The following is a 14,143-nucleotide window of genomic DNA, read 5'->3' as shown; positions in this document are numbered from 1 at the left end:
GGACCATAAATCAATAGGGAGAGAATGAACAGTTTAACTAGGTGATGTTAGGAAAAGTGGCTCACTGTACATGAAGAGAAATGTAACTAGATCTCCACTTAACACCACATAAAAAGGTGGGTTACTGATGGATTAAAAACTTCATATGAAAGATAAAACTAAAGCGATTAAAAGATATAACTGTTAAGAAAAATATAACTATTAAAAAAGGATATAGCTGTTTAAAAAGATATAACTATTAAATATAACAATATTTTTATGGCTTAAAAATGAGAAAGGCCTTCATAAGGCAAAATCAGTGGTTTTGATTACATCAAAATTAAGATTTCTTTATAAAAGAGGACACACGAAAGGTGACAGAATGGGAGATTATTTACAATGCCTAACAATGACAAAAGGACTAATATTTAAAATATACAAGGAACTCCAATAAAATAAGAAAAAGAGAACTCCAACAGAAAAAAAGGGGTGAAAGATATGAATAAGTAGTTTACAGAGGAAACATAAAAATCTAAAAAGCTTATGAAGAGATGTTAAAAGTCACTAGTTAGCAGAGTAATTAAAATTAAAGAAAGGTATCATTTGAACTCCTAATTAGACTATTGAAAAATAGGAAGTTGAATGATGCCCAGCCCTGGCTACAGTATAAGGATATATAGTAGTCATCATGTATTGATAGTTGAGCCTAGACTAATGCAGCCAATCAGGTAAGCAATCTGGCACTACTTCAGAAAATTAAGTACGCCTATAATCTTTGACTCAGCAATTCAGAAATTAAGAGAATTTCAGAAAAAGAAATTCTCACAGATCTGGGGATGCATGAATGAAGATGCTCACTGCTGCCTTATCTGTGAGAGCAGGGAGTCAAAGGCAATCAGGGTATCTACCACTGGGGGAATGAACAGGTAAAACGGAATGTATGCAAACTTCTGAGTACTACACATCAGTTAGAAGCCATGGGCCAGATATACATACAGGAATGTAATGGATTTAAATATCTTAGTACTTTTTAAAAAACTACTGGGACTTCCCTGGTGGTCCAGTGGGTAAGACCCCGTGCTCCCAATGCAGGGGGCCTGGGTTTGATCCCTGGTCGGGGAACTAGATCCTGCATGCATGTCACAACTAAGAGCTCACATGCTGCAACTAAAAGACCCTGTGAGCTTGGGACTTCCCTGGTGGCGCAGTGGTTAAGAATCTGCCTCCCAATGCAGGCGACACAGGTTCGAGCCCTCGCCCAGGAAGATCCCACATGCTGCAGAGCAACTAAGCCCGTGCGCTACAACTACTGAGCCTGCGCTCTAGAGCCCACGTGCCGCAACTACTGAAGCCCTCGCACCTACAGTGCAAGGAAGAGTAGCCTCCACTCGCCGCAACTAGAGAAAGCCCACGTGCAGCAAAGAAAACCCAACACGGCCAAAAAAATAATTAATTAATTTTAAAAAAGATCCCGCATGCCGCAACTAAGACCCGGCGCAGCCTAAATAAATAAATAAATATTTCTTTAAACAAACAAACAAAAAGTACATGTATAAAAATTAAAGGGCTTCCCTGGTGGCGCAGTGGTTGACAGTCCGCCTGCCGATGCAGGGGACACGGGTTCGTGCCCGGTCCGGGAAGATCCCACATGCCGCGAAGCGGCTGGGCCCGTGAGCCATGGCTGCTGAGCCTGCGCATCCGGAGCCTGTGCTCCGCAGCGGGAGAGGCCACAACAGTGAGAGGCCCGCGTACCACAAAAAATTTAAAAAACTACTAAGTAAAAAGCAATAAATGGGATGAAATATAACACAGTATCATTAGTATCATTTATGTGAATTAAAAACACATGCAAAAAGGCTGTGACATGCCTAACAGAGAAAATTAGATAAACTTCATTCAGGCATGATGTCTAGTGCTGTTGTGTGGGAATTCAAAGTTAGTGAATCAACAATATACATTAAATAAGGTGTCTTTAAACAGATACACATAAAACAAGGTTATGTACTAACCAACTGTCAAAAATGTCGTGACAAGAGACTAACAGGAGCCTAAGCCTGCATTTCCCCTAAGAGCGATGCCTTCGTGTTCACTAATTCAGTGTTCATGGACTTCACAGAATATAATCACAGTAAGTAATGAGAATCGACTGCACAGACGAAAGCACATACATTAATCACACTTAGAAGAGGCAGCTGGTGGAGGTGGAAAATGGAGACAGACAGACAAAAGGGAAAAAATAAATACATTAAAAGGAAGAGACTTGCACACACCCAGCAGTTTTAAGGTGCCATGAACAGAGGAAGATGATGATTCAACTCTGAATCTGAGGTCCAAACAACTAAATAAAAAAATGAAAATACAAGAACATTCTAGTAAGAGAGGTAATTCAGTCCCACCACAAAAATGTGTCTGCAGAATTTTAAACATAAACAATAAACATGAAGCCTAAATAAAAAATAACAAGACCAGGGGAGAAAAAGGAATCAGAGGAATGTCTTAAAATAAAAAAGATTAAGATACCTGAGGTATACTGTGTTTTCCATACTTCCAAAACTTATTCTGTGATAAAAGAGACTTAAATTTCTCCTCCAGAGAATCAAGCTCATTATCGGGTAGGAGGCAAAGCAATTTTTTCAATGCCAATAAGGAACAAGTTACAACCCGATAGAATTTAGCTTCTCTTTCTTCCTCTGGAATAGTTCTTGATGTAAAAAGAAAATAAATACATATAAGGATTGAGAATAAGACAAACTACATATTCAGCACTTCTGTTTTAAATGTTTTATCATTGAATATCTACCAAAGTTGCTTTATCTCTATATTCATTCTCCCTGTGCCAAACCCCCACAAAATGCCAATATACATAGAATTTTAATCACATATTATTCAAATAATAAAAGGTGAAAGTAAATCAAGAGTTGTGGCTTGAAATAATGTGCATGTACACTGCTCTCAGTAGCAGTTAATTGGATGATTAGAGAATAAATAACACTGCACCTGGGCTTCCCTGGTGGCGCAGTGGTTGAGAGTCCGCCTGCCGATGCAGGGGACACGGGTTCGTGCCCCGGTCTGGGAAGATCCCACATGCCGCGGAGCGGCTGGGCCCGTGAGCCATGGCCGCTGAGCCTGCGCGTCCGGAGCCTGTGCTCCGCAACGGGAGAGGCCACAGCAGTGAGAGGCCCGCGTACCGCAAAAAAAAAAAAAGAAAAAAGAAAAAAATAACACTGCACCTAAGAGTACTTTCCCTTACAGATTCTTAATAGTTTGATTAGAACACAAGAGTAAAAAGTAAATGGAACATCTTACTATTCTTACAATAGAACTATTCATAGTTCTTCAACTATTTTCATCCAGACCTTAAAATGGTTCCTGCTATGACTGTCAAAAGGCAAATGTGGAAAAAACCTAAAAACATCTCTTTGTAAAAGAACCAAACACATGTGCTCCCAGATAATTCAAGTTAAATAGCGGGACAACTTGCAGGTAAAAGCACTTAAAACAGCACCTGGAAAATAACACTATATTAAGTATTTTCACCTCTACATTTAGCATCCCTTTTTTAAAAAATGTCACATTGAAATTATCATCTTATTACCTATGAGAGAAACATAGTTTCACTTAACCTGAGTTACACAGAAACAATACAACTTACTGTGGGTCACTGAGTGTATCAGGTGTTTCTTTTATAAGATGATCCTGCAGCACCTATGGGGGGAAAAAATGCCATAGACTTGAGATTTTATTGAATTGTCAGTGGTGAAGAGACAGAACATAAACTTCATCTTAACTAAAAGTTTTTATCCCCTTTCTCACAAAAGTAGCAAAATTAAGTAGCAAAACTAAAAGGTTTGAATTTTACCAATTTTTTTCCCCTATCAATCCCCAAGGTTGGCACCTGCTGGGGTAAAGAAGGATAAGGTACTTCTTCCAAACACCTCCAGTTTCCACTGAGAGGAATTTTCCCTTAAATACTCCTGGCCTCTTGCTTCTCCATTCCTCTTGCACACAGCAGTGAAGTGAATGGGATGTCCGATTAGTAAGTTTGGGAGTGAATTAGGCTCTGCTTTCCTCGCCCCTCTTTTTTGAGCACCTCCCTGCTCACAGAGTACACACATTGTGCTCTGCTCCATCATGGAGGAAGGTTTAAGGCTCCATTTGAAATGCTGAGGAAGTCTGCTTACTTCTGGGGTACAGTACTAGCAAGTCCACTGTTCCAGTATCAATTTTATCAGCAATAATAATAACCAATATTTACTGAGTTTTTCCATTTACCATGTATTGCTTTGAGCACATTCCATGCATTAATGAAATCCTCAAAACAACTCGATGAAGTACAAGTTAATTCCTACTTTAACAGATGAGGAAATGGAAGCACAGAAACTTGCCCATGGTCAAACACCCCAACTAATGGCAGAGTGGACTAGAACCCAGTGGTATGACCCAGAGCCCATGTTCTCTTACAGACACTATGACATTTTGATCTCATTTGCCTAACTCCTCTCTAATAAATTTGTTTTGAACTTAGGAAAGTTCAAACCCAATATCTGTATATCTGTGACACAGCCAACTAAAGGTAAAATAATGGAGGAAATAATCCACATATCCAATGATCAGTTACCCATCCATAATAAAACCAAGAACAAAAAAACAACCAAATAAACAAAACTATGAATAGCCAAATTAATTATCTCAAAATCCATTTTCTAAAACTCTTAAGTGTCCAAACTCATGATACTTCACTCATAACATTCATCACTTGATATTTTAAAGAAACCAATGATATTTAATTTATAGTTGGGATAGAGAACTCCCTTTGAGAGTATGATTAAACCTACAAACCCTAGGGAATTCCCTCGCAGTCCAGTGGCTCGGACTCAGCGCTTTCAAGGCTGGGGCCCTGGTTCAATCCCTGGTGCGGGAACTAAGATCCTACAAGCCGCGCAGTGTGGCCAAAAAAACCCACACAACTACAAACCATCACCCTAGAAAAACAACTCTGGTACAACAGAAAAATAAAGAATGTAAGAACCAAGAACTTAAAGGGGGAACTAGAATGCATGTGTGTGTAGAGAGATGTTGGGTGAAGAGATCAGATAGGTAAGAAGGGACCACATCATGCAGAGCCTTGTAGGCCAAGATAAGAAATCTAGACTTGTAAGTATAATGGGAAGCCACAGAAAGGTCAACTAACTGAAAGGAGGGAAGCAGGGAGAAAACAAGGGAGGAGGAGGGAAGGTGTTTAAGTAGGATTATACATAGGGTGCTATGGAAATATAAGAGTACTAAATAGAGAAATAAATGCAAGCATTATCTTTTTTAAAAAAATTTTTACTTCTCCTCAATGGACTCACAGCCCATCTATTTTTATTTCTTGGTATAATACTAACAAACTGGCGTCTAGTTTTTTCCAGTCCATATATAAGGAATAGCAAAGAAGGAGAGAAAAATGAGGAAGGACAGTATTGTGTACAAACTAAAAGCCACAAAAGTTATGGCTGATATCGGTCTGGCAAAACTGCTGGCCAAGTGTTGGAGAAACGTATATCTGTTAATGGGAGTATCATAAAAAACCGGGTAAACAAATATTTTAAAAAATAATAAATAAATAAACCTATTCTTAAAAAAAACTGGGGAAAAATCCCAAATGTGTATTAAAATGAAAGAAGTTAAATAAACTGTTGTATATCTATATATACAAAGGAATACCAGGATGAAACAGATCTGTATACATGTATTGATTTGAAAATATGGGGAAAAAAAGTTTCGATTTGATTTATAGATGTATTCTTTTTTTAGATTATATATTACAAAGCACATATCTAAATTTTTTTAGATACAGTAAATTAAAACATTAAAATAAACAGGGAAAACTTAAATCATTTAGAAAGATCCAATCCAAAAAGTTAATTATGTTTTAAAAAGCCAAAATGGTCAACTTTGATAAACACCATTTAAAAAACGCAATCTTCCACTGAAAATATTTCACTTCTCATACCCTCACAATGCTAGGTAAAAGAGCTGCCTTTGTAATACGCTTTATATCCCTTAAATACTTTAAAAATAGATACAGAAAGGTTCCAAGGACTTACACTTGTAATTTCATCCTTACAAAATGCTATGGCTTCAGGTTGCTTGCTTGGAGGGAAAGCTGCTTCAAAGGCATCTTTTGCTGCAGATGCAGCTGGTGTGTAAGTATCACACTGAGCCATTAGCCAATAGCCCATTAAACTTTTTAAGTAAGGAGCCAAGTGTTTCTTAACTTTAAGGATAAGTTTTTCAAAAGCTTGCTGTGTGGCTTCTCGAACCCGGCGGTCATGATCCTATTGAAAATATAATATGGTTTAAAACAGCTCTAACCCATAAAAATAAATACTGACATTTCTGGGTATGCGATGAAGACCCATTAATAAGAATTCACCTATGCACAAAGCTAAACTAAAATCAATAATTATATTAAAAAACTGATTAATTTTTCCTTTTCCCAATGAGATAAAAATGACTGTATTCAAGATAGAGTCAGGGCTAAACCTGGAATAAATAAGCAATTCATTCTCATTCTTCTGCAGCAAGTATACAAAGAAATTATATTGTCAAAATTTACTATGGCTTAAAAGTATCTAGGTAATTCTATTGTAAGGACCTAACAGACTCCTTTTTACAACCCAACATGATCCAATCTGCATAATAATATTGACATAACATTCCATAACCCTCATCAAAAATGAATCATATAAATTTGACAGTCCCCACAACTTCAACCAAAAACAAAAAACAAAACAAAAAAACCACAACAGAAATAAACTAGTCAAGTCTTAATACTTACTAGTGAAATTTTGCAGAAAATTCTTGGCCAATATGGAAGAACTCCTTTTACAATTTCCGTGTCTCTCTCTGTACACATGGTTCCAAATTCCTGCATAGCCTAAAATAAATTATTAAAATCGTTAAGGATCAACAGCCATAATATTGGCTGTTGATTATATTTATGCTGTTCTAGAAGCTTAGTATATTTTATGTAACGTGAGAATACACCAGCCCTGTTTGTGTCACATGGGACTAATCTGAAGAGTTCTTTATAGGTTACTATGGTAGAAACATTTCAGTTGTTTTAAAAAATATATAAAATGTACACAAACAAAAAAAAAACCATTTAAAATTATAGAGTCAAAATTACATTACTTAATAGGAAAAAATGTAAAGCCAGAATTCCAAAGTGATTCTAAAAAGTGCAGAACAACAAACTAACTTATAACCCAGAAGGTAAGTATAACCTAAAGTCTGTATCAGCAAAAAGTACAATTGTAAAAGTACTTATTAGTGATGATTCTTCATTTAAAAGTACTTATTAGTGATGATTCTTCATTCTTCTTTACATAAAATATGCCAATGACATTTTAACAAAAAGATTTTCTTGATCATTTTAATGAAAACAATAAAACTTGCTTTTAGTTTTGTCGTGACATCTTTCTTTGAAAGTTTTCGCAGCACCATTCGGAAATCAGAATCCACAAGACTGTCTATTTCTTCAGCTCCTTGAATAGCAGGAACATAGCCTAGGTCACTGTGAAATGTTCCAAAACCAATAAATCCAGGCACTGTTCCCTGTTCCTTGGCAAGGAGTTCTGCAGCTCGGCCACTGTTTGAAGGCTGGTAAGAAAGTAGGGAGAAAAAAAGTTAGAGTCAAGGAAGAGTTCAAATTTAACTTTGAGTTCTTTGGAGTAATTACTTGACAATTCCCACAATGAAGCAAACTTCTATTTGAGGACCTTTTTCCCCCTAGCCTATGCATCTATTGCAATGTCTGCCAAAGATAAATATTTTTGTCACCAAGAATTTAACAATAATGATCCTAGGAGCTATTTCCTAGTTTCCTAAACATCAGAACCATGTTTTTAAAGTTGCGTTTACAAGCCATTAGAGGCTCATGGGCCATGACAACATTTTAAAGAAATAGAACAAAATTTTAAAAATCAGAATGCATCACATATGGTAAGAATAAGTACTGTTTTATGAAATTTTTTATTTCCAACTTTTGTATAAATAGTATGTATACTGTGTAGTGATGCAAAATTAACTCATAAATGGATATCTCTTTATTCATCCACTCATTCAACAAATATTTATTAAGCAACTACCCTAGGACAACTCTAATGATAGCAACTTCTAGACCAGGAGTTCCTTGCGGGCAGACGCACTCATTTCCACATACCCAAAGCCTAACCAAATCTCTTTGGGCTAAAATGGTTACAAATTACATTAGTATGTACATAAAAATCAATACAATGATCAGGATATAAGATACACTCCTTTGTTTTGAAACACAGTCAGTGGCTTGTTTGATTGATACACAATATAGTAGCTTCCAGTACTAAACATTAAAGGATTCTTTGTGACAAAGAAAGAAAGTACTTGAACTGTTGAAAGAAATTAATGTATTCATTGTCATCTAATAGGAAAACGTTTCAGTTCAATGTCCAGGATGACATCACAACCCATCTAAACTCACCTATTTCTTATTCCTCCGTAAGAATGTCTGAAAATCCAAATGTGTGATTCAGTTTGTTCATACCTAGCAAAACTGTGTTTGGGAAAATCATTTATCAAGGAATAATAATCTGTACTACTTTCTACACTGAAATGAGTGAACAGAAATGAAAATGATGGACTAGATATTTTTTCAAAACAGTGGCACTTGGCCTAATTTCAAAAAAGGTTCTCTATTTTAAAACTTTATTAAAATGAACTAACATTATTCAGTTTACCTTTCTCAATATTGATACATGAATAAAGAGCTACAAAGGAAGTTAGCGAATTATAATTCTGAAAACTATGATGACATTAAGACATTGGAGTTTTACCTATAATCTCAAGTGTAAACAGTTTTATTATGAAACAGAATGAAATAGTATAAAAAGCTAAAAGCTAAAGGAGTCAAGGCTGAATTCTGAACTGACCTGAAGACCAGAACTGACAGTGATAACTAAGTACAGAAAAGATATCAGATGTCCAGTTTCACAGAAACAAATTATTTTCAACTAATTGTATCTTTTTTTCAATGTCTACTTTGAACTTAAAATGTAGTTACTGTTTCTTGTTACCTTCTCCACTGTACGTTAGATGCTCATACCCACAGTTCAAAAATTAAGACCCTCGATACTATTTCTGGCAGTTAACTGTCTCTTTTTTTTTTTTTTTTGCGGTACGCGGGCCTCTCACTGTTGTGGCCTCTCCCGCTGCGGGAGCACAGGCTCCGGACGCGCAGGCTCAGCGGCCATGGCTCACGAGCCCAGCCGCTCCGCGGCATGTGGGATCTTCCCAGACCGGGCACGAACCCGCGTCCCCTGCATCGGCAGGCGGACTCTCAACCACTGCGCCACGAGGGAAGCCCGCAGTTAATTGTCTTATACTACACCTACTTCATTCTTTTGTGCCTGGCTTCTAGAGGTATAATATTTGAGGTGGCAATCCTGAGTCTACAGTTTAAAGACCAAATTCAGGAAGCTTTCGGGATCTTTCACCATCTGGCCTCGACCTCTCCAGTCATCTTTCTAACACTTTTTTCTTCCCTGTCCCACTTCCTCCTCCCTGCTCCCTTTTGTTCCCACCATTTATGTTCTAGTTCCAAACTCAATACAAAGTTCCCCAAATATGTCATGCCTTTTCACAATCTGGTCTTTTTATTCATTTTTTTTCAAACAGCAAACACATTTTTTTAAAAAAAATTTTATTGGAGTATAGTTGATTTACAATGTTGTGTTAGTTTCAGGTGTACAGCGAAGTGAATCAATTATACATATACATATATCCACTTTTTTTTTTTTTTTAAGATTCTTTTCCCATACAGGCCATTACAGAGTATATGAGTAGAGTTCCTTGTGCTACACAGCATGTTCTTATTAGTTATCCACAATTTGGTCTTTGTGTAATCTTTTCTCTCCCTGACAAACTCCCACTTATCCCTGAAAACACATTCATGTTTTCAACATTTGCCTTTCCGGTCAATCACCATTCTTTTCTGTTCTCCCACTTTGCTTCTGATACCTGTATCATAATTCTTTAATATATTATAATTATTTGCTTACTTATCTATCATCAAACTAATAGTTCAAGAACAGAAAATTTCTCTGTCATCTTTGAAAACATGGCATTCAGTATTCAAACTCTTCTGTTGAATGAATGACTGCCACTCTGAAGTTCAAATCCCAACTCCACAACTTCCTGACTACATGAATTTAGGCAAGTTAATTCTCAAAGCCTCAGAATCATCATCTTTAAAATGAGACAACAGTCACTAAATCATTACTTAGGTGTAGTCAAGATTAAACATAAGTTTTCAAACCACCATAATAATAATTGATTCCAGCAAGAATTATCAAAGGATGCTAAAAACCATTAAGTGAAAGTTTATGAGAGAACAGGTTATTCTGAAATTACTACTCCACATATTATTTGTTAATAGCCAATAAAAAGAGACACTTATACAATGGACATCACCTTAATCAAGTGATTACACATATACCACCAATAATGGGATTATGTGTCTCATTAATAAACAGACATTATGTGTCCCCGTGGTGTGAGAGGCACTGAGAAATTACACATCATCTATGAAGCATTTCTGTCAAAAACTGTTTAACCTGAATGTAATTATAAGGAACAATTAGACAAATCTAAGTTAAGCAAATCAATTGCCTAGACTCTTCCAAATTGTCCATGTCATAAAAGAATCTTCCTCCAAAAAAAGGCACTAGGAAAACTGCCTAGATCTAAATGATAGCTAAATGGAATGAGTGATCCTTTCATGGATCTTGGATGTTTTTTAAAATGCTGTATCTAGGGACTTCCCTGGTGGTTCAGAGGTTAAGAATCCGCCTGCCAATGCAGGGCACATGGGTTCGGTCCCTGGTCCGGGAAGATCCCACATACCGCAGAGCAACTAAGCCCGTGCACCACAACTACTGAGCCCGTGCTCTAGAACCCACAAGCCACAACTACTGAGCCCACGTGCCTCAACTCCTGAAGCCCGCGTGCCTAGAGCCCATGCTCTGCAACAGAAGCCACTGCAATGAGAAGCCCGTGCACCGCAACGAAGTGTAGCCCCTGCTCACTGCAACTAGAGAAAGCCCACGTGTACCAAGAGCCAAAAATAAATTTTAAAAAATTTTTAAATGCTATATCTAAATAAAACTTATAGAGAACAATATTGAGATGACTACAGAAATCTGAATACAATAATGTATACTATTAGATAATAGTATTATACTGAAGTTGAGTTTTCTGCATGTTATAATTGCTCACGGTTATGTAGAAGAATGGCGCTGTTTTTAGAATATACATGCTGAAGTATTTAGAAGTTAAGGGTCATGATTTCTGCAACTACTTCTCATACGGTTCAGCAAAATACATATATTTAGAAAGAAAAAGCAAAAGTGACCGAAGATTAACAATTGGTAATTCTAGGTAAAGAATTATGAGTTGTTGCTAATATTTGGAATATTTCAAAAGTAAACATTGAGAACATTTTTTAAAGTTAAATGAGGATGCAAGTAAAGCATTTAGGAGAGTACTAACACAAGGTAAGTTACTATTATCACTGTTACTATTATTAACCTCCAAAACAGATTAAGTGACAGATCTAAGAAAATGTGGTACTGGAATCACAAGAATTGTTTCACAAACAGGAAAAAAGCATCCTCATAAAATTAGACTGTGCCATAATAAACCTAGTACTATAAAAAATATCATTATGGCATCCCCAATCTTGTAGGTTTAGTCCACCCTGGGGTTTAAACAAGTATTTAGTGAACTTCTACTATATGCTAATCCTGTTCCAGGCTCCGAGGATAACAGCAGCAGATAAAAACGCCTGCCTTCATGATACTTATATCCTATACTAATATCCTAGTGAAGCAAGACAGTAAATGAAGCGGGACAGTCAACTAATATGTTAGAAGTCATAAATGCAACGGAATAAAATAAAGCAGGAAAGGAGAAAAGGGAGCGGGGTGGAGGGCTACAACTTAAAATAGGGTGATCACCGGAGACCTCACTGAGATATCTCGGGCAAAATTTGGAGGCACCTAACAAAAGAGCGTCGGGGAGCCTGCCAGGCAAGGTCAAGTTTCGGTGAAGAGATGAGCGTGGCCAGATGGAGTGAGCGAGGCGGAGGGAGTTGAAGATGGGGTCGGAGATGGAAAGGGGCCGCAGCAGACCATACACCGTGTATGTATCGTCGTAACGGCTTTAGCCTTTACCCCGAGGGATGTGGGCAGCCACAGCAGGTTTATGAGCGAAGGAGCGACATGATCCGAGATACCCTGCACACCAGGCTCACCTTAACTGCTTCCCACCCAATTCCCTTGTTCACCCCTGCCACCCTGGGCAGATAACCTTCCTCTTGAAGCCGACACGGAACCAATTCTTAATGAAAATGTTGGGCGGGGGGGATGTGCTCGGGGGGGGACAGCTCTGGCACGGAACATCTTTTCTCTTACGACTCCCCAATCTGTTCAGAGATAATCCACCCCGCCCGCGGGGACGCACACACAACAGAGAGGTCACACTCGACACGCAAACACACGCCTCCCCACAGCCGCGCTGCACACATCCTCCAGCCCTGCGCCGGGTGGAGCCAGCCACTGCGAGGCGAGGACTCCTAGGTTGGCTGGGCCACCCCGCACTCACCCTCAGGTTCCCCTTGGTCCTCTGCTTGTTCTTCCCGCCCATGGTCGCGGTCTCAGCGGCACTCTCAAACCTCAGCCCCCCAGTTGACACGGCCGGGCCACAACTTCCGGCCCCTTGCACCGGAAAAGGGCCCATAGGAACGCCTTCCCCTGGCTCTCCCCTTCCGTCACCCACCCCGCCCACATGCCGCCCCACTTCCGCTCCTGCCTCCTGCCGCATCCCTGGCCATCCGTGGCGGGATATGTCGCACTTGGAGCCACGCCCATCTGAGTTGACGTGACCCCTGCCCAATAGGAAGCCAAGCATAGCGCTAAATCCTGCTTCTTCCCTTTCCTGCAGCAAAGATTTGTTCCCTGTTTAGCGGGTAGGAAATAGGCATGGGCCATAAGGGAGGTGTTTTCATACAAGGGTAGCAATAGAATGACACAGTAGTGGCTGAAGGAAGATGGGACAATGTTAGACTTTTTAAAATGCAATTATCGGGACTTCCCTGGTGGTCCAGTGGTAAAGAACCCGCCTTCCAGTGCACAGGGCGAGGATTCCATCCGTGATCGGGGAACTAAGATTCCCACATGCCAGGGGGGCAGCCAAGCCCTCGTGCCACACTACTGAGCTCGCTGAGCTCAACGAGAGAGCCAGCGTGCCACAAAGCAAAGAGCCCACGCGCCCTGGAGCTGGCGAGCCACAACTAGAGAGAAAACCCGCAGGCCACAACTGGAGATGACCCCGCGTGCCGCAACGAAAAGATCCCGCACGTCTCAAGGAAGATCCCGCGTGCCGCAACTAAAACCTAACGCAGCCCCCGCCCCCTAAAAAAGCAATTATCGGTATCACCTGGGTGTTTCTTAGAAATGCAGACTGTCAGGCCCACTTTGGGACTATTAAATCAGATTTTGCATTTTTAACAATGTTCCCAGGTTTTGTTAAAATTTGCAAAGTAGTGCTCTAGGCAATATTCTCTAAATCCGCCCCCCCCGCGTTTTTTTCCCCCCCATATCAAAAGTGTTATGTGCAGCTTTTCGAAAAGAGGGTAGTGTGGTAGTCTCTCTTAAAATTTGAAATTTACAGGTTTTGTAGTTAGTGATTTTGCTCCTCAGAATCACAGCACAGAAACATAAGCACATGTTGCTGGTTATTATCTCATGCCCACACACTCACCGTATTATAATCGACTCCATGACACGGAGGCTCTGCAGACTATTTCTCCTTTAGTCAGCCGTCTTCCTGTTAGGTTCCTTCAACGTGGGGGGGAGGGGGGGCGGGGGACAATGGACTAGAAGGAGCCGGAAAGAGAAGAGGAAGAAGCGACTTGCTCCATACTGCTAGCGTCATCTCAGCAGCAGCTCTTTGCCCTGGTAGCAGCAATTGGTATAGGCAGCAGTTGTTTTCCGTCTCCATCTTTTTTTTCGACCATCAGAGTCAAACTCATTGCACACCTCAGGGGTACCAGCAGCAGCCAGGCAGGACCTTTCCCCTCCGA

The 14,143-nt window shown here is 39.4% G+C and overlaps 1 protein-coding gene across 3 annotated transcripts in view; it reads right to left on the bottom strand.

Annotated features, from left to right (window-relative positions):
* The window catches only part of LTN1 (listerin E3 ubiquitin protein ligase 1), a 64,939-nt gene extending 52,171 nt beyond the window's left edge, over positions 1-12,768 (bottom strand). For 2 of the 3 annotated variants that reach the window (XM_082839824.1, XM_082839826.1), the window contains exons 1-6: positions 12,664-12,766; positions 7,423-7,626; positions 6,803-6,901; positions 6,069-6,299; positions 3,632-3,684; positions 2,500-2,680 (exon numbers count right to left, since the gene is read on the bottom strand). In XM_082839824.1, the coding sequence (XP_082695950.1) occupies positions 2,500-2,680; positions 3,632-3,684; positions 6,069-6,299; positions 6,803-6,901; positions 7,423-7,626; positions 12,664-12,705 (810 nt within the window). In that variant the 5' untranslated portion in view covers positions 12,706-12,766. Of the gene's footprint in view, positions 1-2,499; positions 2,681-3,631; positions 3,685-6,068; positions 6,300-6,802; positions 6,902-7,422; positions 7,627-12,663 lie in introns of all 3 variants that reach the window. The other variant, XM_082839825.1, reaches the window with a different exon arrangement.
* Between the last annotated feature and the right edge of the window lie 1,375 nt (positions 12,769-14,143).

This window comes from Leucopleurus acutus (genome assembly GCF_964270905.1).
Source record: "Leucopleurus acutus genome assembly, chromosome: 5".
In the NCBI taxonomy this organism is placed as follows: Eukaryota; Metazoa; Chordata; class Mammalia; order Artiodactyla; family Delphinidae; genus Leucopleurus; species Leucopleurus acutus.
This window is presented reverse-complemented; position numbering and strand designations above follow the sequence as displayed.